Source organism: Chaetura pelagica, unplaced genomic scaffold (assembly GCF_000747805.2).
Source record: "Chaetura pelagica isolate M959 unplaced genomic scaffold, ChaPel_1.0 scaffold473, whole genome shotgun sequence".
NCBI classification, from domain to species: domain Eukaryota; kingdom Metazoa; phylum Chordata; class Aves; order Apodiformes; family Apodidae; genus Chaetura; species Chaetura pelagica.
The window spans coordinates 57874-84866 of record NW_009952890.1 but is presented as its reverse complement, the minus strand read 5'-3'; the positions used below and the strand labels follow the sequence as shown (position 1 = coordinate 84866).

The following is a 26993-nucleotide window of genomic DNA, read 5'->3' as shown; positions in this document are numbered from 1 at the left end:
CTGCAGTTACAGGTGTCTTTGTGCTAGTAGAGGGTTACATTCAACAAATTACAGAAGAGACAAAGGCTATAGAACATTTAAGACTTCATAACAGCTTCACCTGTGGGAGACCTCAAGATGTCTGGTAAATGTCCTGTTTATCCTCCCTACAAGTCCAGCACAGAAGATTAGTTGCTTTGAACAGCTGAGATGATTGCTCTTCTACAAGGTAAGCATCTGCCTTTCTGCATTTTGGCAAAAGATGGTGGAGGGTATTGGTTGTAGCATGCCATTTCAGATGCCTTCTGTCATGAAAAGTTCATACTGTGTAACATACAAGGACTATAGACATGCTTTCTGAGTCTTACCTACATTTCAGTAAAAAGGTGCCAGATAGGCACATGGGTAGGCTGCAGCATGGGCCATTTTTCATCTTTCCCATGTTTTGTTAAGTTAGCTCTTCTTACACTGTTCTTAAAAGCTAGGCTGGGAATTTCTGTACTGCATTGCTCCTGGGAGAAGTCTGTCAGTGGCAGAGGACTCCCTCATCTACCACCTATCCCCACAAACTGTTACTGTACAAGTTAGCCAACTTCAAAGTTACTATACTTGCTGCTGGCTGGTTTCAATTTTGTAATCACTAGGAAGGGGAGAGTCATTGATTGCAGAGGTCAAGCTGCTTCAAAACAAGCCCCTGAAGATTGAAGATTATTTTTTCAGCACTGAAATAGTACTGAATAGTACTCAAAAATCACAAGAAAACACTGGTTCCTTTGTGCCATTATTGAAGATGTGAGAAGATAATCAAAACATTCCCAGATCACTTTGACTTTCAACACTGCTGCATTTACATGAGAAGATGATGATGAAGTTGCATCACGAATCTCCTTTGTTCACAACCTCTGTCATACTTCAGCTTGCTCAGGTAAGTGGTTCTCAATGTCTTCAGGGTTTTGAACTAACCAGGAAAAAAATAGTACAGAAATATCTTTAAAGAGGGTGAAGTGATAGTTCTGTATCTTGAAAACAATGTAAAACACAACAGGAGAAATTACGAACAGGACTGTGAAGTACTGTAGAAGCTACGTACACTGTCCCCACTGCATGTTAAACAGTAGCTTCAGTGAGGCTACACAGAAAATGGGTCACATGTTCAAGGTGAAAAAAAGCTCAAAGACCAAACAGAAATTAGCTGGCTGCATCTGCTATAGGAAACCATTCAAAATACCATCTTGAAAAGTTCAGCATGCAGTACTTAGTTTATAACTTTTTTTTTTTCCTTTCTCTTACCATTTTCAATCCCTGCAAGAGCTGCTTGCTTGTCTGTTTCTGATTCAGCTTCATTCTCATCCAAATTGTAATCAACGTTCTTGTCCTGGTTCAGTGCTTCATGTGGTTCCTGGTTGTCTGGAAAAGCATTAAAATTAACTGGTTTTATGCTGTATCATAAGGTCATCTGCACAAAAAACAATACTCCACTGAATTACCTCTGCTGCTGAATTCACTGCTATTTAGGTTTTCATGTTACTTTCCTTTAGAACTGTTAAATTTCAAAACAGTTTTCACTGTAAATCTTGCCTGAAAAACTAGATAAGACTCTTTTGGCATGTGGAAAGTGTAATAAAAATGAGTCAGCATTCTGATGGACACAAAGAAAAACAAAATCGAACAATTTCAGAATACATTAAAGACAGCTTAAGAACAGTGAAATCTGAAGCCAATGCTGAAAACTTGGCTGTGGTGTTTAAATGTATTGCCACCACTGCTGAAATAGATCTCTGCTCCCTCCTTCTTCTTTGAGCCTGTTCATCAAAGAGAAGGCTGTGAATATAGCATAAAAAAGCATATTTTATGATGTGCTAACTTGACACAAAAGGGCTTTTCTATTAGAGATTTTTCTTCACCCAGCCATTAATTCATATTGAGCAATTTCTATTCAATATCTGAATAGAGCCTCAGAAGTAAAGGGAAACATTGTTTTTGATTGCTAAATTACTATCTTTATTTTTCAGTGAGCTAGCCATTAAAAAAAAAAAAAGTAGGGAACAGAGGTACAAGCATACACTACTTAGAAGAAATCTGAGTCTCTAGTTCTGAACGTTCTCAAGCAAAGCCATCTAGAACAGGTTAAAAACAGGCTTGAAAATTTTAGAATTACATTGCCTGTATTCAGACAACCACACCAAACAGGTTTTTATAGTTACAGACCTAAAGGTCATACGTCTAAAATAAGCTTTTACTGAAAGAGAAAGGGTGCTCAGAGAATGCAGAAGTATTTTTCTACCTTAGGTTCACTTAGGCTACAAAGGACCCTATGCAGTAAGGTATGGTACTTTTGTTGAACAATCCAGCCCAAGGAACGTCCTGCTGGCAATTCTAGCTCACAGAAACTCTGACCTTTCACAGGCTACACAGCGAAGTTTTCTCTTCCACTAATTGCTGGATGATTTTTTTACCTAATCTTTCTGCTATTTATTTCTGTTAAAACAGAAACAGGTTAGGTAACTTACATATTCACAGCTCTTTGGGGACCAGCCTTCTCTGGCCAGTATCTTTTTAGAGCAGTTAGAAAATTGCTACTTTAGCAATGCAGATGAGATTATTTATCCCTGTCCAGTTACCAACACGTGTTAACATCATGACTCATGATTCTATGAAGGCATTCACCAGGAAAGCATAAACATTTTTTTGTGGACATCTCTTCCCACTCTGCCATAACGGCTTTTCTAGGTTACTCTGTGTGGACTACTGGCTCCTCCTGAGACTGAATTCCTCTAGAGGTGGAGGTGTGTCAAGATTCTGGTAAGGTTTAGGCATGACATCAATACTCTGCTGCACAATGCTGTTCACAGGCTGACACATGGTTCAGGATCACATGTAGATGCCAGAAACTGGTATCTTGGCAACATCTGATCTTCACTTTCCAGGCTCACAATATTTAACTTCAGACACCTGAAGTCTTAGGTCAAGTTTTATTCAGGCTAGCTTATTTTGACATAGGGATAGCTAACATTTACGCAGTGACACCACAAAAAGACTACCTGCAACACATCAATACATAGTATCTCCTCATCAGTGCTTTGGATGGTTAATTATTATCTCATCCCATTCAAATGCATCATATTCTTACAAGGCTTTAATACCTAAAAGTTTAAGGGCCAGTCTCCCCATGTCCCAACAGCCAACAGAGTGAGAGAGACAAGAAAGTTGCTATGGTGATGTAGAAGAACTAAGACTTGTAGCACCATGTTGCACTAACAGAAGCCTCCATTTACCCACGGACTGTAGAAGGCTGCTGGGGACTGACTTAACGCTTTTACATCTCACACCAACCTTTATGAAACCTTATACTAAGCCTGGCCAGCTGCCACCACTCTTGCAGAAATTGTGCCCTATCCCACACTTTAATTTTTTTACTGCTCTTAACAATATGCAACAAGCTACCAACCAGCCTTTTCAGGGGGCAAGTCATCCTGCTTAGCATCGTAGTTTAGGAGCTGCTCCCTCTCCGTTTCCTCAATAGCAGCCTGCTCTGCTGGTGGCTCTAATGCATCTTGCCCAGCTCCGTGTTTTTCATCTTGAGATGGATTTGGCTCCTTCTCTAACTTGGGCAGCATCTCCTTTTGAACTGCAGCAGTCTTGAGTGAATCCTGTGGCATTTTCAGTTCACTGGGAAGTTTCTCCTCTTCTGCTCTAGGCTCCTGTCTTCTGGTGTCAGCTAGGCTGTTTATTCTTTCTGTAAACAAAAATTATTCAAAGTAAAAAAACCCTATGGCTTCTCATTACAGGACAAGTTAAAAACCTTTAATAAATACTGCTCTCTTTCTCATTACACTCTTGTTTTACCTCTGAAAAAGTATTTTTCAACCACATCAATTCCAAAGATAAAAAGACAACAACCCATGTTTTTCCTACTGGGAACAGCTCAAGGAGAGACACCGTTTCCTGTCAACACATCCATGCTTCTACCTGCTTATGTTTGGTATGAGCAGTTAATAAAATGGGCAAGTGGAACAGAGCAGTTTACATGAACACTGCAGTGTGCTATATAAGAATCAGGTTTGTGGGTTAGATTTCATTAATGACAGTAAAACTAATTTGGAGTTCCAAAGTAGCTCAGGAGAAAGTAGTCACATGGGCAGATCTGCAAATAAGTACAGCTGTTCTTGTTTTTAAATATGAAGAGCAAGAGCAGAAGTACTATTCCTTTTAGCAGACATTACCGTATCTTTTTTTCCTATGTATCTGTATTTTTAATGAAATAAAATCATGATTAAATTTGCCTGAACAAACTATACATAAATGTCACCTTCAATTGCTAGGTAAAATGCTTTGCATACTCACAAGGCTTTTAATTTAAAATAGCATGTAGGAATAATTAAATAGGAATTTGAAGTGAATTACACACACTACTATGCAAGACTGATGCACAAAGATACATCCATTCAAATTAATAGTTTCTGTGAGTGAGTGTAGTGTCAAAAGCAACCATTAGTTTAAGCAGTCGGACCTCCTGCATTCGTTTCCCTAATGTGCATTTTGCTCAGTGACAACATTTGGAAAACACAGATGTGTGTTTGTTTAAAGACGAACTTGCAGCTATTCCGTAGGGAGGGGTAGCAGGGTAAATATATCAAACTTTTGCATTAAACTTATTTTAAAAAGCAAAGTCATTGCTTCTATAAGCAGGATATTTTCTCCATAGTAAATGCAGAGTATGACTCCAAAACTGTACATGTATTTTCCTTTACATGCAATGTGTCAATCACCACAAAACTGAATCAGTAGAAATGCTAGTAATAAAAATGGTTGAATACATACTATACCTCTCCCCAGCTGGAAAACTGGTTAAAGTTCAGTCTGCTTCTGTTGATTTTTCCATCTTAATGTTTTGTACAAAAATGTTTTCTAAATGTTCAATTAAATTACAAACACTCTTAACCAGCTGCTAGTCAGACTGATTCCCACCTCACCTTCAGCCTGCAGGTCTATCTTTTTTACTGTAGGTACTGCTTTAAGTACATCTTCATCAGGTTTCTGCTGTTCCAAGTCAGCCTGTTTCAACTCTGTTGGCTTCAAGGCTGGCAGCTGAACATCAGCCTATTAAAGACAATGTACACAGTTAAACATCAGTCCTGGATTTGGAAAGGGAAGTGAAAGTGAGACAAGAATTCAGTAGGGGCAAATATTCCTAAAGCACTCATAAATATTTGGACTGAAATTTTTACTGGTGATGGATGTACCCTACAATCTTGAATATGCATTTATATTTCTATATAACAGCATAACACACCAGGAGAATTTAACAGACCTTTAATCTAACTGCAGTAACCATGAGGTTACTGTTCTTGCTTAGCGTTCCACAAGCACAAAACAACAACCTGTTATTCTCTGAGGGTCACAGAACTGTAACACCACACATTTCTCCACAGCTGCCCTGCTACAGCGTCAGCACAGCAAAAAAACAGACTACATGAACTACTGTTAGTAATCTGTAGGGAGAGGTAAACTGAGTTTGGGCGTAGTAAGACTTCCTAAGCAAGCTTTCACAGAACTGGTCTAAAACAACACTGAATTCAGGATGAAGAGAAGAAAAACAGTAAATCAACCAACTAAACAGCAGTATCTGTTTTAACACGATGAAGCTTACTTAATAATGTATTAAATACTGGTACTGCTGCCCTCAGCATCTGACCTGCTTTGAGATTAGTGACTGAGATGTACATCACCTTGAAGATCTTCCAATTTAGCATTTTAAAATTTATGTACAACTTCTACTCATATTAGCATTTAATTGGCTGAGAACTTTGTCAGTTTGGTTCACACAAACAGCAAACATGAGAAGTGCGTGGAGTCTGTGCTATAGCAGCTTTGGCACAAAAAACCCCAACAGTCTTATGAAACTGTTCTATGGGGAATTTTTGTTTTGTTTAAAAAATCAGAATATGCAGAGAAGGAAAAAGCATACAGACACTAAGAGACATAAACCTTTTTATACTTGATGCTATAGAAATTAGTAAGAAGCAGTATGGTATACAGTAATACAGCCAACAGAACATTTTTTGTTACAATTGTTGGGAAGACTGTAGCTACCCATTGTTCTAAGCAGGTCAATAAACCACTAGGTTGTCAAACACTCACACAGTCATCTGGAAAACTGTCTGTGGAAATAAGTGGTTAAATAACAAAAAAGCCAAAGTTGTAGATGATTTGTAGGACATGATTACTTGGCTGTTTTTCTGCCAGGCAGAACTAAAGACCTTACTGGGCCAACACCATGAAGTCTAACACAAACAACAAGTAATGTAACATTAACTCTCGTGACAACTTGAGAAGCAAGTATTACCACACAATATTTGGTTACTGCAGTAAAGATATCTAGAACTCCATTTTCCTTCAGTCATTAAAACAAAAATGCTATATTTAAACATACTTTTTTATAAATAACAGATTCAAGATCACTCTCTGCAGTAGAGATCACTGGAAACCTAATTTAAGACCATTTTCCACTTCATGCTTGGCATGAATTCTTATGTAAAAATACACTTAAGCACTTAACAGAAATAAATTACATCTTAATTAAGCAGGCAAAAGCCCTTAGCTCATCTTAAATTTCTAGCTTAGTAATTTTTAATGATGGGGTCAAATAAATTAAAAGGTATTTGCTGCAAAAAAATGTTAAGGTGAAGTGTTCATGTAAAATATAATAATTGCAACATGTTGTATATTCCTCAACTGAGAATTGTATTATCATTCTTAAAACACAGAGCTATAAGAAAAGCTGTGTGTTTATTAATCAACACTCCATCTTTTTTATTTTAACTCTGACTTTTCCATTATATAAGCATGTATATCTTACCAGGAATTCTTCCAACTAAAAACACTGCCTAAAAATGTACATAGATTTCCTCAGGGTTGCCCTGCACTAATGATGAATAGCTCAGCTTCTGTACAAGCAAAAAGCTGCAATCCTTGGGCAAATAACTCAGAAGGTTACAGCTTGATGTAAGAAACACTGTCACAGATACCAGGGAACACAACCAGAAAAAAAAATTAAGGCTGTAGATTTATTAGTGGTTATGTCATATGGGACCATCCCATCTATGGATTAAAATACAGATAACCTGCCCTGCCAACTTTGAGTAAAGGCTGCCTCCACCTATGGGGCATGTTGCAGGAGACTGAAATTGTTCTGCAGAGGGACAAACTCCTTGGGTTCCTTCTGGCATGATTTCTCTTTCAAACTGGAAATGGTTGGAAAAAAACAGCAAACCCAAACAAACAAACAAAAAGCATCTGGTACGAGTAATGTAAAGTCTTCTGCAAGGAACACTGCAAATGAAGTTTACACAGCTCTCCTCCATGGTCTTCCCACACCAACTTTCCAAATAGTGAGAATTTTACATCTTGACATTAAACGAGATAATTTCCAAATCATGGACTTTTAATGGACTTACTATTCTATATTCACTATAACTTTTAGTGATTTTATTTACTTATTTGACACTGTTGGTAAAATTTATTGACAAATGATATTTCACATGTTTCAGTTTTTGTTGTTGGGGTTTTTTTTAAGAGAGAACTAGTTAGCATTTCCTGTCTCTAATACTTCATTCATCTTACAACCTGCATACAATGCAGGTCCCTGAATAAAAGGCCGTAACTTCAGTTCTCTCTCCCACCATTTTACATAAAGGACTGGACACAGACTAGAGCCATGATGGGAGCACATGGGGACCTCTGGGCTGGTATTTCAGCTATTTTCTCCCACCCATTTCCAGCTTCTTGCAAAACCTTCTGAAGTAATTCAATTGCTTCTTCTTGTAGCCTTTTGCTGGACACAGAGAAAAGACCATATACCACCAAACCCTTGCCTTTGCAATGAGAGTTGGCCACTCAGTGATTTGGGAAAGGCCCCATTGCAAACACATGTGAAAAAACATTGCTTCTCTAACTGGTGCTCAAAGTCTTGAAGATAGGTCTACTTTGGTACATAGGAAAATAAAATCAGTTGCCTTCTCAACCAGAAGCTTCACTGTATGTTTCCAGGGCCATCTGAATCTAACTTAACAAATCAAGTCCTATCCCTAAGCAAATCCTGTGTGAATAACTCATATGCCAAGACAACAGAATGATCTGAAACTTTCTCAGGATTTCCGTCCATCCTGTGTACCCCGGGAAGGAGTTTGCTAGTACAAAGCCACCCTTGCAGCAAGCCTGTCCTACCCTTGTGAACGTCTCATATCACGTACAGCAATACTTTCTGTGATTGACTCAGAATATCCAATAGCAAACAGCTGACATTTTATACACCCCTCATTCCCACTGTAAAAGGATGAAATTAGGATCTCTTTGAAATTTCATAGCTGGTGGACATCAAAGACCCTTGGACTACAATATCATATGCAAGGATTGCTGGTACTCTGAAGTGATTCACAGTTGAGAAGGACTTGGTGGTGATGATGGACAAGAAGCTCAACATGAGCTAGCAATGTGCACTTGCAGCACAGAAAGCCAACTGTATTCTGGGCTGCATCAGAAGTGTGGCCAGCAGGTCAAGGGTGGTGACTCTCCCGCGGTACTCTGCTCTCTTGACAGAAGAAGTACATGGAGCTCTTGGAGAAAGTCAAGAGGAGGCCATGAAGATGATATGAGGGCTGGAGCACCTCTCCTATGAAGACAGGCTGAGAGAGCTGGGATTGTTCAGCCTAGAGAAGAGAAGGCTCTGGGGGGACCTTATAATTGGCCCTCCAATATCTGAAGGGACCTACAGGAAAGCTGGGGAGGAACTTTTTATAAGGGCTTGTAGTGATAGGATGAGAGGGAACAGTTCCAAACTGAAAGAGGGCAGATTTGGATTGGATATTAGGAGGAAATTGTTTTCTGTGAGGATGCTGAGACAATGGAACAGGTTGCCTGGAGAGTGTTCAAGACCAGGCTGTATGGGGCTCTGAGCAAGTTGGTCTGGTGGGACATGTCCCTGTCCATGCAGGGGGGTTGGAACTAGATGATCTTTAAGGTCTCTTCCAACCCAAGTCATTCTGTGATTCTGTGATTTATCCTCAACATATATCTTCAACACACAAAGCAACTAAGTCTTTAAACAAAGTCAAAAGGAGCTGTGAACTCAGCAGTGGGCTCCACACCACTCCCAGCACCACCTATCAAATTCTGCCTGTCTCTGAGACCCAGTGATTTGGAGTCTCCTGCAGGACCTCTGCCTTGTTCTGTCCTCAGAATCACTCAGAAACATTCAACAATTGTGAAGGAAAGCAGTGCAAAACTTCATGAGATGGGTTTATGTTGGTTGGAAATAGCAGAAAGGCAGAAAATCCCTTAAGAATTTATTTTTTTTAAGTTTTAAAAAAAATTATCCAAACCATACCTGGCTTTGTTTTTTTACATCTTCTGAGAAGTCTTTGTTTTCTTTGATTTCTGGTATATCATTACCCTTTTTTGTAAGCTCGTCTATCCTTTCTTCATATTGATCTTTTAATTCTTTCATCTGGTTGATGCACTGTGACCTAGAGAAAATATGAACAAGTGAGCAGTTGTTAACTGTCCTCCACACTCTTGTAAAATATTTATTTTGTAAAATGATTTATTATTTTTTTTTCCATGTTACTACTTTCTTATTTCTGTTGTCTGCTTACATTTGAGAAGTCAGGAGGAAAAAAATGGGGTGTTAACCTAAGTCCTAAGGACAAATTCATAGTGCAGGTGGTACTAGATCTACTGGAAGAAGTTAATTTAAACTGCTTTTGTCAGACCAGCTCAAAAAGCTACTTCCATTTTCTTACTTTCTGCACACCAGTTTCAGTTAAGTTGAAATCAATTTTGATCCCATGATAACAGAAACATATTTAGATTTTAGCTGAGGAAGGGAAACAGGAAGGTACTAGTTGAAATAAAAGAACAGATGTAAGCTACTGCTAGCAAACTGAAGTCTTTCTCAAGATGTCACCAAAGTGTAGTGCTGCAAGACGTAACAAAATACATCTTACAGAAACTGAGTTCAGCGGTAGCTACTGTAAATTCCAAAAGGAGTATTTCCTAAAGATGCAACTGTTGTGTATCTTCTACACACTTCTACTAGTAATACACAGTGCCACAAGTGCCTTAACCTTCCTGACACCAAGGGTCTTCCGTTTACAGTTCTGCCTTTCCCTGCCAGCTCCTTAACCTCTAGGTAAGTCTCCAGGCTGCTGTGGCAGCGCTTTTCCTGCAGCTGGTGGGGCAGCATGTTCCCCTTTTGTGGCTGTGCTGAGGATCCTGTGCAAACCCCAAGAGCGTTGTTAGGCTGGATTTCTCATGGGAAGTGACTGCTCTAAGGGCAAGATCATCCTTTCACCAGCACTCTCTCACAATCTGTCTTGTACCTGTTGCTTTGTATTAGAGGAAGAATAATAGCTAGTGACTAACAAGGCAGGTGAGCATTGCCCTGTAGCACACATGCAGAAGGCTTAGAAACCAGTCAACTTGCAAACCCAAGTATGCTTCGTCTCATGGTGAACAGGGACAAGCAATAGTGGATTTGAGTGGAATCTCCATGACAAGTGCTAGGGGAAAATGTGGTGAAAATATCATCTCCATTGTCAGCACACACTCACTGAGTAGCATGCTGAAGGAAAAGGCTTGGCTGGGCACCACACTGCTTCTCTTCCCTCATGGCCCCAGTGCCAAAGGTATTTTTAAAACCGTTTTCCTTTTTCTCTCCCCTCTTTGGTTTATTCCACTTTGCTTTTTACCGTAAGTTACAGACCCTGTGTACACATCCTTCTGCACGCAAAAGCTCGCTCAACATCCTTTGTACAACAACATGGTCAACATAAATTTTACTTCCTCCTCACTAAGACAGAAAGGGGGGTGAATTTCTGAGCCTGGCTCTGGCAGTGTTAATACCTCCAGCAGCTGTTTTTTACAGGCATGTTCCAGTTTCTCAGGCTGAAAATAAACTATTACCTAATCCAGAGTAATTCTCAGGGTGCATTCCCTCTACAACAGCAAGTCACTTATTGCACTTTCTTTCTTCCCCATCCCACATCCCTATTTAAAAGCAAAAAATCTCTTCCATAGTTAACAACTAGAAAGGAAAAGGAGTTGCAGGCAGATATGCTATGAACTGCCAAATTAATTATCTTTATTACCATTTCTGCTTGATGAGGCATTTTTCTAAAGTCTGGTTTTGCTAATACATGGAGGAGTCATGAAAATAAGCAGTGCTTTATAAGTTGGTGGACACTGGAAACAATAAAACAACATAGGCTTGAGTTCTGCACAAAATCACTGATTTTTTTAAGGAAATAACAGGAAATCAGAATTGCCTGCACCTCAGTTTGCAAGCTTGAGAAAGATGCAGCAGACAACCTGAAGTTGGAGATAGAGCAACCTTTCATAAATGTTCTTTCATCCCACACTGCACATTAAAATAATGTTCAATAATATCTGTGATGAATCCTCATAATTTTAAATTTATTATGTGTGAAGGAATTCCCTTCTTGTAAAAGGAATTTCTGGAGATTTTAGTCCTTTACTCATGCATACAATGACTTCTGAAGTGTTAAGGACAGTGCTAGTTTCTCTGCCTCATTCTATCAACATGACGTACTTCAAGTGTGCAAAACTCATGCTCTTACATTCAGTCTCAGTTGTGTGTTTTTTCTCTCTCTCCCAAGACTGAGTTGTGTTAGTTCCTGTGATAAAGACCTCACCTGCACACACAAGCACAACAAATATCCTCCTCAGCTGCTTCCAGGCTCATCAGAGGAGTCATATGTCCATCCAAGGCCCACCTCCATGACCCCAAAGGAGCACAGAGACACAAGGCCAGTGTGGAGACTAAATTACAGACTCAGAAAAAGGCACATCTTGTCCAGACAACCCCCCTATTCCCAGGGCTATCTCAGGTCAGCCTCAGTTCCCATGTCCAGGCTTGGAACCCACCAAGATGAATCAACAGGAGCAAGGTGTTTCCTACCCAAGGCGGGGGACACGTTACAGGATGCATGGATAGAACATGTTAAGACTGCATGAGATTTTATATGGGACAAAAGGCAGGCAAAGGGATGGATCTCGGGTAGGAACAAGCATGAGAAAAGCGAGAGATAAGGGGATGAACAGTCAGTTGCACGTACACACGTTGCTGGTCAGCGCACTTGTCTGGCTTTGCCCTGCACCTGCTCAGCTCAGTCATCTCGTTTCTTCCTGCTTGCTTTTTAACGCTTTCCTGGGTGAAAGACTCTCTGTTCAGTGCATGTATGTGTGTGTGCAGGGGTGTGGGCACAGCAACTGGAGTCAGGCTGGGGTGGGAAGGCTGCACCAGGACAGTGGTGGTGGGCGGTGCAGGGACTGGTGCCAGCTGGGATGTGCGTAGGAATGTACCCCAGCATGTCCTGCACCAGCAGACCTCCTTCCTCAGGGGAATGGTGTGAGGATACTGCTTCTGCTCAGCCTCCTGGCTGCTTCCTGTGTCTGTGTTAACCTGGCAGGTGCACACATACATGTGTGCACAATAATGCTCCTACAGCCTCTCCCCCTCCCAGGATGCCGGATTTGCTGCCCTTGCCCTCGTTGTTAGAAACAGAGCCCCTTTGTCCTACAGGAGCATATCATAGGCTCTCTTCATTCCTGCCAAAAGACGTTACTTGTGCACTCACACTCTTAGATACATCAGGGCTGCAAATACCAACTGAATTATCAGACTTTTTACCACTAGCAAAATTTCCAAAGAAGCAGCTATGCAACAAACAAAGCTCCTAGGAATCAAAATGTATCTGAATACTAAAACATCTTCAAAAGATGAGTCCAGAGGCTTCTGTTTCTGGTTGCTGCAGCTGAGGAGGGTCAGTGCTGCCAGTCAGTCTTGGCTGAACATGCTCCCCGGTGAGCAGACAGCAGTGGGCACAGCATGCACCAAGATCATCTCAGTAAGTTGACTGCTGAGGAATGTGTTACACTTCCTGCAGGCAGTACCAGTGAGCTCACGTAACTCCTGCTGACTTCTGTTTGGAAAGAACCAGGCTTGCTCAAAATAGATTGCTAACATGAAACTCAAAATAGAAAGAACAACTATTTTCATGCCTTCCAAGTTAGGAGATGTTCTTATGCATTCCCCACATGCAACTTATTTTATCACTGTCCTCTACAGAGTACTATCCAATTCTTTAAAAAGACACGATGCGTGCAGCTGTTTACAATGTGTGCAGTTAAAAAAGGCATTTGACTTCTTTTTTTATAACATCTTCAATTATACAGTTATTTCGTTTTTCCACTGTGCAAAGTGTACTTGATACATAAGGTGCAAAAACTTCATTCATGTAACACCAAGGAGGAAACACAAGCATAGCAGAAGTAAAGATGAACAGAGAAAGACAACATGTTGGTTTACTCCCATTACTGAAGGGAGGAAGGAAGAGAGAGTAAAAGTAACTTTTTCAGTATTTCTAATACTTGTTTCCTAGGCCTATAATCATGTCTGGAAAAGGTTGGTTTGTAAGCATTTAAAATCACAGTACTAAGTAACCATTTAGTAGCAGCAAAGAAGGACTATAGGTAACAAGTACAATCAGATGTTCCTTTCTACAATTACCAGCATGCAATGCAAGGTCAGTAATGTAACTTGACTACAATGGTGAAATATTAATATTCCAAGATCCCCTCATAAGGTACACAACAAGCAACAGTTTAAAAATGCATTTATGTATATTCTTGCTAGAATTATGTGACTAGTACAGGATCATTCCATAAAATGTACAAATAGTACAAACCATTCCATAAAAACCTGAGCGCAAAATTTGTTTTCCTCACTTGCATAGCTACCAAAAAAAAAAAATCATTAAAAAAAATTCCAGGAATAGAAAGAAGTGTTACTCAGCAAAGCCAGAGAAGAAAGCATAGCTCCTTGACTGAGGTAACATGACTCCCATTGAAAGATGGCAATAAATAGTGCTACTGCTCCAGGACCAACTGGAGGGAAACTAGCTAGCCAAGCTCCTTACCAGCCAGAACTATCAGTAGAGGTCCAGGAGTCCCAGCTCTGTCATTTAACTAAACAGCAAAGGGATGGTACTTAACAACTGAGGTACACAACAAACTTCAGACGGCAGAAGTACCTTTACAGAAACCTAAGTGCAACATAGCTTAATAAAAGGTTGGTACAAAATTGAGTCTCCAACTTCCTTCTACTTGTCTGTTAGAAGTCCTAAATTATTAAAATTCCTCTAATGCATTCCAGCTGGGTCATCATTATTAAATGAATAATAATGCCCTAAACCAAAAGCTTACACAACCAACTGTTAATCAGTCAGTATCCCCAAAACACTAATCCTTAAATCTTAAGTGAGGAAAAAAACAACAGAAAAACAAAACAACAAAGCAAAAAAACCAACAACAGGTATTGCAAGTTTAGCTTGCAAAATTCAAATTACTTGATTGCCAAGTTGAGCTTTGAGTAATAATTCCCACAAAATACGGTTAAATTGGCTGCTGGAAAAACAACTTATAACTAGAGCACTATATTCTCAATGGAAAACCAGGAAGGACACGCAAACAGAAAATTCTGTTGCTTTTATTTATCTACGTACCAGAGGGAATACAATAGGATGTGAAGACAGGTAGAGGGAACATTACTGAACAGAAAGAAGTAGAAAATTCTAGCAGAAATTCCCAGAAATAAGAAATGTGTATTCAGTGCAAGGATACTGCTAATGACTTGTGTTCAGTTACCCATGCCTTATAATTCAGTGGGAAATCTCTACCAAAAAAAACAGATTACTAGATATGAATCATAATGCAGAACACACTGCTCTGGCCATAGCTGTACCAGGAATTTTCTGAGACCTCTGAGGTACAGTTTCTCAGTGGCTATTCCCGCATCTTAGTTCTCAAACTTCTTCAGAGTTTAGCCTCTTAGTTTTTCAATTTTCCCCACAACTCTTACATGAGAGTCTTTCTACCTTTCTCCTCCTGCAGTGGAAGGAACGTAAAGAAGTGTGGAAGAAGTCTGTGAATGCTGAGATGGCAAGTCTTGCACAGCCTATGCTCTTCTCCAAGATCAACTGTGAGCCACTTCAGAGGACATGTTAGATGTTACTTTCTCCTTAAAACTGTACATTTACTAACAGTGCTACAGTTATGACAAGAATACTCGGGGTTGTAGTCAAGTCTGCAACTCCAGAAGCCGTCTTTTAGAAAGAACATACTTACAGGTCATACGAGAACTTCCTCTGAAGGTTAGTCTGGTTCTTCTGAAACCAGTAAACATCCAGCTGTAGCCTTCCATATTCTGTCTGTAACTCTTTCAAGTGTTCTGACCAAAACAAGATTAAAATATATATTAAAATACACGCACACATAAACACCTACATATATTACAATAGTATTATCAAAAAAACTATCAATAGTAAGCACACTAACTCCATCCATTTGTCATGCTCACTAAATTTTGTGTACAAATGCATAGATAATAATTTAATTTATTCATCAAAGATGCACAGGTAGAAATAGCCTTTCAGCCTAACATATTAACAAAACAGTGTAACGTAGATTTTTAGCCTACTTTTCTTCATTAACAATACTCTAAATCGCATGTTAGGTTTTCGCCAGAAAAATCTCAAGGTCTATGAAATACTGATCAGAACACAGCATGAAATGGCATTCATATTTACTAGCCATCTAAAGATAAGCTTGTAGTACTTCCCTGGATCATATGAATTCACAGTTTTATTCCTCAAAATCAGAGGTATCTCTGATTTAGAGTTTTCCTCCTGATAGAAAGCTCTATGTGAGGACAGCAAAAGAATGCACTACAACGTATTTACTTGTTTAGAGAACTCAGGATCTTCTCCCTGGAGTTCCTGAGGAATAAATTGCTAAGAACAATTCTGAAGCACGAACATTAACAAAAAAGTAATTAGACTGAACTTTCTTATTTAATAAAGGACTTTGTGAACTCCCCTGGTGCTAAAATGCATGACCCAAACACCTCTGGCAGGAACACAAGAATACATGCAAAAGGTAGAATTAAGAACACATACAGTAACAGTACATATGTAAGTTGCTTTTATTCCATATTATTTTATATCATAAGGGTCAGGAGTCCTGCATCAAGCATTAAAGGGACAAATCCTTCTACTGCTGAGGCAGATCAGTCTGACATTTCACTGAACTAGAACTATGCAGATGCAGGACCTAAGTCACTGCAGCTCCTGCATCAATACCAGGACTTGAAGTTGAAAGGAGCTTTTTCAGAAGATGCCAGAAGAATGCAAGTCTTAAAACAGGGGGCTTTTAAATCAATACAAGGAGATGCAGGGGAGGTATTACAACACACCTTGTAGACTCTGAATCAGTCGTTCATTTGCTGTGATGTTGCTCATCAGTGCTGCCTAGAAGGAGCAAACCAGAAAACACTTCAACTGTAAAGGATCTGTGTTACCATTAATACCACAAACACCAAAGCACTCGTTAACAAGGTATTTTCTTCATGAAGTGCTGGGTTTGCCAAAGCAAAAAGAATTCTAGCTTCTTGGGATAATCCTGTAAATGTGGGGGGAAGGGAATATATCTCTTCACTTAAACAAAAAGAGGAGGAATTTAAAGCGTCCACTACTAAAACTGCTTGCTGCTTTACGGTGGTTTACTGTCACAATTGCAGTCCCAGTAAGACTTACTGTATTTAACCCTTCAAGGAAAAAGAGACAGCATAGTGCTGTTTCAGATCAACTGCCCCCTCGCCAGGGAATTAATACACCTTCATTCAGGCATTCCAGGATAAGCTATGAAAGCATCAGTCATAGCGTATAAAGCAATTCTATTAAAGCAATGTGAAGCCCTTGCAATGCACCACTTTTCTAAAAATCCTCTCCCTCGCTTTGATAAGAAAGTGCTGGAGTGACCTTTCATTCCTTCACTCTGCCCTCTCTCTCATTCTGAAGAGCCAGCTAACATGGTTTGTCATTCTTTCATCAACCCCCTCTACCAACCCACACACACACGTGTCCCAGAACACTTGAATATGGACAGGATGAAGCAAGTCTAAATGAAATTAATTCCTGTGGGTCAGATGCCAGGATAACTGAGATTCATATTTAACATTTAAAAAGCCTTTGGACTACAAAAGGATGAGATCCACAAAACCTTCAGAAACTACATTTCACTGCCAATTTCCTCACTATCCTTCTCCCAGAACGCCAGCATTTTGCAAGGGTCCCAGATCAAGATACATTAAGTCTCCAGTTGCCCAAAGTTTTTGCATAAGTAGTGATGTGTTTCTATGTCCACACCACTTTAATGTAAAGAAACAACTGCATCCATTCCACCTGCCCAAGTCACCCTGAAACGCTGACAAGTGTGTTTTTTCACAGAGACTACAGTTAACAAATGCTGGTTGACTAGGGAAAGCAAAGCATTCAGTCTGAGTGAGACAGCACATAGCACAGGTGTAGATTTTGTCTTTGCTGAGCCTCTACACAGGCCTAGTTCAAAGAAGTGATCATTCACATGTTGATGAATAGGCAGCCATTTTTAAACCAATAAAAGAAATAGTCATATACCATTTTACATATACAGACTGTGAACATCACTGTGAAACCTTGAGTGCAAACACCTTGCTCCTTTGTTAAAAATGAAAAAAAAAGTAACAAAACCAACATGAATAACATCTTAGGAAGGTTTAATACCTCTCCCTCTCCTTTCCCACAGGACAGGTAAAAAAAGCTTTGGATTTGTTTTCACTGGTTTATTGGGGAAAGGAAGTTAAAAGTTCTGATGGAAATGTCAAGTTTTGCTAATGCATAAGCAACATAACCAGGTTGCTCCATGATTACCACCTTCTCAGTTTCCAGTGTTGTCCATTACCAGAAACTGTCAATGGACTAGAAAAATCAGTATGACATGGCAACTTCATGTTCCTACAGTTTGTTGTATTGCAGTTTTCTGTTAGTTGTCGGGTTTTTTTTCTTTAAATTCATGTCCTAAAAACCAGGACCACTTATTTGATGGTAAAATAGACAAGTGGTAATTGTTTTGTACATGAGAACAACAATCACTGTTATTAGCTGAGGTCAATAAAATTATTTGCCATGTGAAAGAGGCTCCTTCAGTAACAACAGGGAGGAGGAAAAAAAAAAAAAAAAGCATGTATTTGTCTTTCTGGATTGCATATAAAACTTCCTTTTGGCAATGCCATACCTACCTCCCTGAGTTTGTGGGTGAGAGTCCAGGAAAGAATCACAAAAATCTAGTTGGCTGTTTAATATGAGCAGGATATACTGTTTAATCATTTACAGGGCAGTGCTCCAGCGCTAAAACTTCCCATCTGCTCACATCAATAACACAGGGTTTCTGTTCCAACTCCTGTTGTCCAAATGTTAACTCATCTTCACCTCATGGCTGTGAATTGGCAGAAATTGTTTTATTTTGCAGTTTTAGGCAGGTCAAGAAAGCAAACTGCTGGGAAGCACTCAGCGAACACATGCCAAGACTCAGTTCCAGGAAGAAACTCACATTTTAAAACTCATTCAGCCCACAAAGCAACACCTATGATTCCCTGAAGTCAGAATCCAGCTTTTGGAAACTCACTGTATCACCATAGAGATATCTAATCTTCTGTAACAGAGTAAACCCTGTAACATAGAACCAGCTGTTTGCAAGTCTGCACACGTCTTGCATAGAATTCCTTATGACTAACACAGAGGAAAAGTCATTTTCCTGATTAGAGCCAATGTGGTGGACAGCACATCTTTAGAAACCAAAAGCCACCAGCAGTGATGGAAAAATCTCACTCTAGCTGGACAGCAATTTTTCTAATGAAAACTGCTAGAGATAAATTATTATTTTTTTATTCAACATAGAACAACAGAACTGGTTTATGTGAGTAATACTCCCCCTAAGAAACAGAAGCTAGAGTTCTTGTTTACAAAAAAACCCAAAACATAACAGACATACCTGCTAGGAAGCTGAGATAATTTATTTCAAAGCATATGCTTTAAGAACATATTCCAAACTACGTACATGTATGTGATTCAATTCACCTATTTCTTTGAGGCACTGCTCCAGTAACTCCTTCAGCATTTGCCAGAGTCATCAATCAAGCTAATCCAAGCACAATGAACTGATGCAGGTGCTAACACTGACTATACGTGATATTGCAAAAGGAAGAAGGAATAAAATAGTGAAGAATTTATGAGAGTAAACACTGTGGTTTCAGAACTAAAACCTAAGAAAAAAAGGAGCTTTGCACTCACAAATACAGCTCCTACAAAGAGAAAAAGGTGAACCACGACATCAGTAAACCAGCTGCAAACAACACCACCAACTGGGAACCAAGCAAGCTGGGAGGGGAAGGGTTACACATGCAAAAAAACTGCGGAATCAAGCATTTCTAATTAATCAGGGAGAAGAAGGGCACTTACCTCATGATCAACTCAAACTGATCTAAGTTCTTACCACAAAGAAAAGGAGCACTTTGGCATTGCTCTCCAATTTGCTCTCCACCGCTATGCTGGCAGCGCAGCACAAGCCGTATTTTGATTATCTGTTGTTCATGTACTAATTACATCTGGAAATTCCCACTCCCTTCTCTATTTTTGCAAACACACCTCCCCACACACTCATCCTTCTAGTGCTGTGCATCATCATGTTTTTCTCTTTGTCCTCTCCTTCTTTATACTTCTGAAATAATCTTCAGGAGTAAAGAAACCATTTATAATAGCCAATAAAAGGATTTTTTCATTCTAGGATTAATGGCTAACTCCGTATTAGGAAGTGGGGAAGCAGTTAATAAATAAAATCTCTAAGACAATATTTCTCTTTCAGGTTGCTCTGTGTGCTGCACTCTTGTATACTTCAGTGGAGGAGCACTCGTTGAAGGAAGTCTAAAACAAATATTAATCCCAAAAACAGAGGTGTCATTGTTAATTTAAAACTTATTTCTCACTGAACTGAATTCCATACAGAAATCAGACTTTTCTCCATTCTCAAAAAAAGGAAAAAAATCCCAACCAACAAAATCCAAAACAAAAACCTAGCTCTATTGCCAAAGAGTGATCCGATCGTGGTAAAAATTGGGGACTCAACCTTCATTCACATACTCGGCTAAAATCAATCTAGAGTATCTTTTGTTGTAACGAAGTACACATGCACTGTGACATGGTGCAGTTTAGCCCTCAAAACAACAGCAACTGTTAAAATTGTAAAGTTAACAATTTCTTACATTCACAGCAAAAGAGAGATGAAGGTGACACATATGAATAAAAAATTAGTTTTACAGGTGCAAGGCAACAGCAATTGGACTGGAGAAAATAAGCCCCATGCAGCTACACAAATTTAATCACATGGTTGTATTTAATTAAAACCAAAATAGTAGGCAATGTAAACAAAACAGAACCCTATGATGTCAGAATATTAATACAAAACCCATACAGATATATATAATGTACCTTCTGTTTTCCTTCTTTTGCATTCAGTCTCCTCTAAGCAGAGGTAGAAGTGGTCCAGTAGTTAACTTTTAAGCTACACATACTCTAAATTTCCACTGTTAGGGCAGTACCCAGATGATCCACTTTTTTTATTCACCATGTAAAAACAAATTTTAAACAGAGGTAGTTTTCTAGACCTCTGTCATACCAGCTATGAGCACACAGATCAATTTATCTTGCTACTTTAATAACATCATGCTGAGTGGGGTGCAAGGCTGTGCTTGCTTTTCCTTACAGCCTTTTTTTAAAAAATAGAAGATTTAACACTGTTTGGTTTAAAAAACAAAACCAAAACACATATAGGCACCTTCTCCTTTTCACAGCAGGCTTCCTTCTCTCTTGCACCTCAGAGAGTGTAATTCCTTTTGAGTGACTCTCCACATATGGATAGGTATTTTGTCTCCAAAGGCTGTCTCAGAGGAAGGGAATCTGGGAGCAGCTGTGGCCATTGTTAGAAGACATTGAGCAACAGACAGTGATGTGCTTCACACAGGATGTACAAAGTTTGGCCCCTTTCCTCAGTAAAATAAGATGTGGGCTGGGTAAGAATTACTTCAATCCAAAGAAAATCACAAACTGCAAAAGCACGTCCTAGCAACTAGAAGTAACAGCTTACATGTACTGTTCTGCTACACTCTCCCAAAAGACTATCATGGCTGTGTACATCCCAGAAACCATGAGTCCTGAATAAGAACCGCACAGCATATTGCTCTTCAGAAAATGTATTTTGGATTAGAAACAGCACTTTTACACTCCTGGTTCCTTATCTGTTGTTACTAAGAGTTCATGTAAGCTCTCTTGATCTATTTAGCCTATTTCTGTATGATTTCCAGAAGCCATTTGCTAAACCCACGTTAAAACTTAAAAACTCAAGATTTTTTTTAAAGCAGGCTGGTGATAACTATGCATACTCAGACCTAAGGGAATAATTACAAAGGCATTTTGCCACAATTACATGGCCAAAGTGCAAGGTGAGCCCACAGGGTACTTTGAAGGCTCTGATTATCTCCTACCTTTTATGCTCTCGCCCTTTAAGTAGCACAAGGAGAGTTCTAGAGAAGAAGGCCAATCAAACTGAAAGGTATTACCACACTGCCACTGACAATGACTTGAACATGGGAAGTATCTTACTGGTGTATTAGTTTGGTATGAAACTAAATCAGTGGAATAATTATTCTGAATTTTATCAGCAGAGTAGTAAGATACAGCGAGCAGAGATGAACACTACTTAAGAGTTGGTTTTGGTAAGGAGTCCAGATTGTGAAGGGTTGTTCACATATAGATTCCTTATATAACCAGAAGAACCATAATTTCTTCCTTAAATTTCTCCCTCCTTTGAGACACATCATTCACTCATCAGCTGAAATTATTCTCATTTTTCTTTAAGAACAACAAGAACTAAATAAAATCCTGTTTGCAACTCAAAGATCTGTCTAGTTATTTAGACAGTTTGTGTGACTTGTAAAAAGCAACTTCAGAGACTCAAGTTTTGGATCCGCACTAAACTTACCTGGACTATGCAAACACTTGCTGCTAATTCCCCAAGGGATAAATAAAGTTCTGTTCAAGGACCAAGTACCTTACAATCAGAAAGGATTAATTCACTACCGGCTTTCCAGGAATCTCAGATTCAACTGGAATCCGTGGAGCCAAAACCAAGGATTTGTGTCCCTGTGTGCGTACACAAACACGTATGTATGCATATGTGAATATGCAACACACACTTATACACAGATACAGACATAAGCACACAAAAAACCCCCTCCACTCAGATACTGTCTTTTCTTTTATTCCACATCCCTCAGATGGTGGGCAGCTTCTTCAGATCAAGGTCCTTAATAAGGAGACCTAAGTTTCCCTCCCTTTCCTGCCACCATACATGGGGCACTCCTAAACTAGAGTGGATGAAAGCCAGCTGGCCTGATGGTATCTTTTGACAAGTACACAGGTTCCAAATAAAACAAGTCTCCTAACCCATAAATCACGCAATTGGAAAACAAGCAACATCTCTGCAAGATACTTGCTCACATGTCACAAAGTGATGCTTAGGCACATACACGCTCATCTGACGACTTCAGGCGCCTAGGACATGCTCTTTTCCAGTCAAAAAAAAGGCAGAAGACAGGAAATCAGTCCATTGGACCACTTTTATCTAATGCTTCCTACAGCATCAGCTCCTGCCATTTCAGTAACAACCTTCATAGACTGTATCATTATTGAATATCTGCATTTTAGGACTATGGAGGGAAAAGCACTTAAAGAGGAAGGAACAGCTATACTAAATCACCCCCAAAATCCACCTCGCTCAGCATCCAGCCTCTAACACTGGATGCCAAATGAACAACAAGGCTGCCATCATGCACTGGATTTTCCAGGCAGCAGCTACTTCTGGCTGATAAATGCTTGGAGTCAGAAATAACACCTTTGTATTGGGTTATGGGGCAGGTGTTTGTCCAAGGTTATCCTGTTGCTTTTTTAACATACACACACCCACTGCAACTAGGTTCTGTAAATGTCACACAAGCAGCCTGACTATCTATTGTGTGACAGAGCACTTCTTCTGTCCAGCCTAAACTACAACTTGCTGACTGCACTTGAAGCCCATCAATGGACAGAGAAGAGCCATGCCTTGCTTCTCACAGCCACAAGCATACTTCCCACACCACTCGGGATCCTGGCAATACCTGTGATGGCTCTTGTCCAGCCTCTAACCTTCACTGTATATTCCTGTAGAGAAATTACTCCACAGCTTTGGCTATCCTCCTTTTTCTCTGCCTGCATTTCCAAGGAGTCAAAAACTCCACTGGTGACCTCCCCACAGTGCAACAAATTACCCAGTTTGTAGCTAAGCTGCTTTTTAAGTATTGCCTTTCATTCACTCTGAAGTAACACCGTCTTACCACATGGCTACATAATTTCTCTACCTGCCATGCATGTGTAGCCTTTTGCAATTCCAGGTGTGAATGCATTCATTAGTCTCCCTTCTTCCTTTCTTTCTTTCAGTCAATACTTCACGCAAACAGAAGAGAGAAATTATTTAAGAAACACATTTGTCTCAAAAGAGGTAAAAAGAATTGGTTTATTATTTCTTTGAAGACTTTGGAAAAAAAATATTTCAAAAGAAAAATATGCTACTGATGTGCATATTAGTGAAACAATTCTACCTTCTATTTTTATTTCCCTAGGCTCTTCAAAGATTATTCTGATGACATTCTGTTCATGCACTGCAACTTTTGACAAGCGAACAGGCACCTGATGGTGAACCCTTAACAGCCCTTGAGAGCTGAAAACTTCAGTCAAGAGACCCCACAGGAGAAGCAACAAACCCAGAATGAATACTCTCAACTAAATATTTCTGCCTACAGTGAGAAAAGTGACATTAATGACCAACGACCATACCTGAGACGGTATGAGTATTATGAGGAAAACACACAGCAGAACAGCTTGCAAGATACTACACAGCAGTAAATGCACACACTGCTACTTAAGTAAGAATCTTCATCTTCAACTTCTATCCTTTTCGCAGTGCTGTACTGCTAGGAGCACTGCCACAAAAGTCTAGTATAACCTTGTGATGTCTCCCAGTGCTACTGGGTTTTGGAGGCAGAAATCCAAGGCATTTAGAAATAAACGTCAACCATTTATGCCCACAAATATATACAACTACATCTGGGAATGCAAATATGTCTGCTGGTGCAGCTTCTTCTATTATTTTAAATTTTAAAATATTAATGTCCAGGAAAGAAAGCCAGAGGACAACCCAAGATTAGTAACAATGACCTATAGAGGGGGTAGAGGGCTTATTCAGAAGTGTTCTTACTGTCGTATTTCACATAACAAATGCTATAATGTGCATTGTATATCGATTTTCCAAATATTATACAACAATACAGGCCAATGCTGACTGTATGCCCAGAGGCTGGAACATCTGAGCAGCCCTACTTAGTTGCAAAGACTGTATTTCGACAAACCAGTCTCACAGAAAACTGGCTGGAAAATGCCCTACCTTCTCTTCCTGATGTACTCTGTTGGCATTTTCCATCTGAAGGCTGTGCAAGGACAGGATTTTGTCGATCTGATGTTGCTGCTTCTCTAGCTCCCCTTGGAATTCATTCTTTTTGAGCTCCACAGCACCCCTCTCTGCTGCTGCCCTGCGGACTTTGCCTTCCAGATCCATGATCCGACCCTGAGGAAAAGCAAATTAGCCAAAGCAAATAGACATGCTTCCCCCTTGCTGGACTCTTCTCCAACACATTCAGGAAATACCAAATTTCACAGAACTAACAATGTTAATGTCATCCAAGTATTGTGTCAGCTGGTGATGCCTCACACACACACACCAGTTTTACATAAATCACCTGTGCCGTGTACTCTGTAGAGACTATCAGAATTTCAGTTAAAGAGACGTGCAAAGCTGCCACAGTACTTGAACTTTAAAATACTAAAAAAAACACCACCAAAAATATCACAAAAAAAACCCACATAAAAAGACTGCACTCTATAAACTCTTTGAAGTACAAGGGCAAATAATTTTTTACATTTAATCCAGACAATTTTGACATTAGACCCTGTTACACAAAGACACATGACAAGAACTCATTTATAAGCAGAAAATCATTGATCTTGATTGCTGAAAGGGCAGTGACAGTCAGAAAAAATTAACACTATCAAATACTGCTCATACAAACACAGAGGCATAAGATAAAAGAATCAAGCCTGATGCTTTTCTAGTTGTTTCTTGTTGTTCTTGTTGGGTTTTTTAATACTGATTTAGTTTCACAGTAAATGGTTTCTAAACATTTTGGGTAAAAATGGATCTTCAGCAGAAGACATGTAAGGGCAAGGGTAGGGGGATAGGAAGGTGAGGAATATCAACAGAATCAATCCAGGTAGGAAGACCTGGGCATTCTAGGTGGAGTAGTAAAAACAGATAAAATAAAAACTGTGCATCTTCCAAAACTCTAAGAAAACAGACCAGATTTTTCTACACCAGAGTATGCTGCATATTACTGCCCATGTAGTCTGCTTCTCTGTCACACAAAGCAAGAGAACTGAGAGGAGGAGGGGGTGGTGAAGGAAGACACTTGCAATTTAGCTGGAAGAGCAAAGAAAAACACTTATTTCTTTCAGTCGTAACAGCTACAAAGCCTTGCCAGCAGATGAAGGGGCTGACAAAGAGCTTTAGGAGGTCCATCCAAGCCTTTGGCTATGCTTTTATTCCATTTAGAGTGCATGACTACACAGAAGTGAAATTATTTTCAAGCTAACTTTGGGAGAAACAAAGAAGACAACAGTAAAACAGTAAAGAGGACCTTACGTTTCTAGGATATTAAGATCAAGAATAAGCTAGTAGGCTAGTTTATTTTCCTCACCATCAGCTGCCTCACAGCCACGCAGCAAAGCTTCAGCAGTACCGACAAAGCTACAAACTCCTGGTAGCCACCATCCTGACACTACTGTCTAAGAGGAAAGCAAGGGATGGCCAGAGTCCCAGAAGACAGGCACCATACCTTCTGCCAACGGAAAGCTATGACATATCCTTAATCACATGAACAAAGACATGTATCGTGTTTGAATAGTGCCCTCTCTGAGGTGAGACAGTTCAACTCCTAAAGCTGTCAAGTCAGGGCTAAAATTTGGCTCAGTCACAAAGAGGGTATAAATTCAGTGGAAAAACCTAGGAGGACCTCTCATCAGCCATTTTTAATCACCAGACTGTTAGTTTTCAGGCTTGCTTGTTAAACAAACAAACAAACAAATAAAACATCCAGCACACATTGTGACAGACCAGAACCTTCACTCACATATTGCTCAACTTCAGAACATGTGCTCCAAAAAACAATTAATACTCAAGCTCAAATGTTACTGAAAATAGTTACCATTACACAAGGTAACAATTCCACATGAGTTTTGTGTCCTCCTTAGGAAAGGTTTCTAAGAAACACAAGTTCAGATTTTTAGACTCTATTTCTGAAAGGCAGATTTCTTTCTACTTGCTGGGAAAGCATGCATATGCTCTTATGGGTCATGTAGGACAAAAAACCTAACATATGCAAATTGAAGAGGCCCATTCAGATTAAAAATGGCATGCCAGTCTCAGTGCACACATAACTAAGAAGTAAAACAGAGGATGGCATCTGCCACATCTGCAAATTGAAACGCTACAAGATAGCTGAATGCTTTGTGTGAGCAGAAGTAACAAGTACCATACAGACAGGTCTTCAAGTTTTGGATCCCCCTCACCTACAAAGAGGTATTCCTCCCATTCCCCCCACGTCCCACTACTAAATAAGCAACAGCAGTAATATTTGTGAAAATTCCTACAAACAAGCTGAAGCTCCTGGCCCATGACAAGGAAGGGAAGCATCCTTCTTGTTGAGGAGTATGGTTATTAAACACACAAGTACAGGACAACACGCAGAGCAATAGGAAAGTTACCTGCAGATCCACGCTGCGAGAACTTGTAATCCAGTAATTGAAACCCAAAACAACAATGCACGCCATGAGCGCAACCACAAGAAGAGGTGGAGACTTCAT

The 26993-nt window shown here is 39.7% G+C and overlaps 1 protein-coding gene across 1 annotated transcript; it reads right to left on the bottom strand.

Annotated features, from left to right (window-relative positions):
• Positions 1-884: 884 nt before the first annotated feature.
• On the bottom strand, positions 885-26993 carry GOLM1 (golgi membrane protein 1). Its single transcript, XM_009995460.1, has 9 exons — positions 26895-26993; positions 24463-24642; positions 16310-16364; positions 15184-15286; positions 9365-9503; positions 4953-5079; positions 3428-3715; positions 1270-1386; positions 885-937 (listed from the first exon to the last, which is right to left on the bottom strand). Exons 1-9 carry the CDS (start codon positions 26991-26993, stop codon positions 885-887), a joined length of 1161 nt encoding a protein of 386 aa, XP_009993762.1.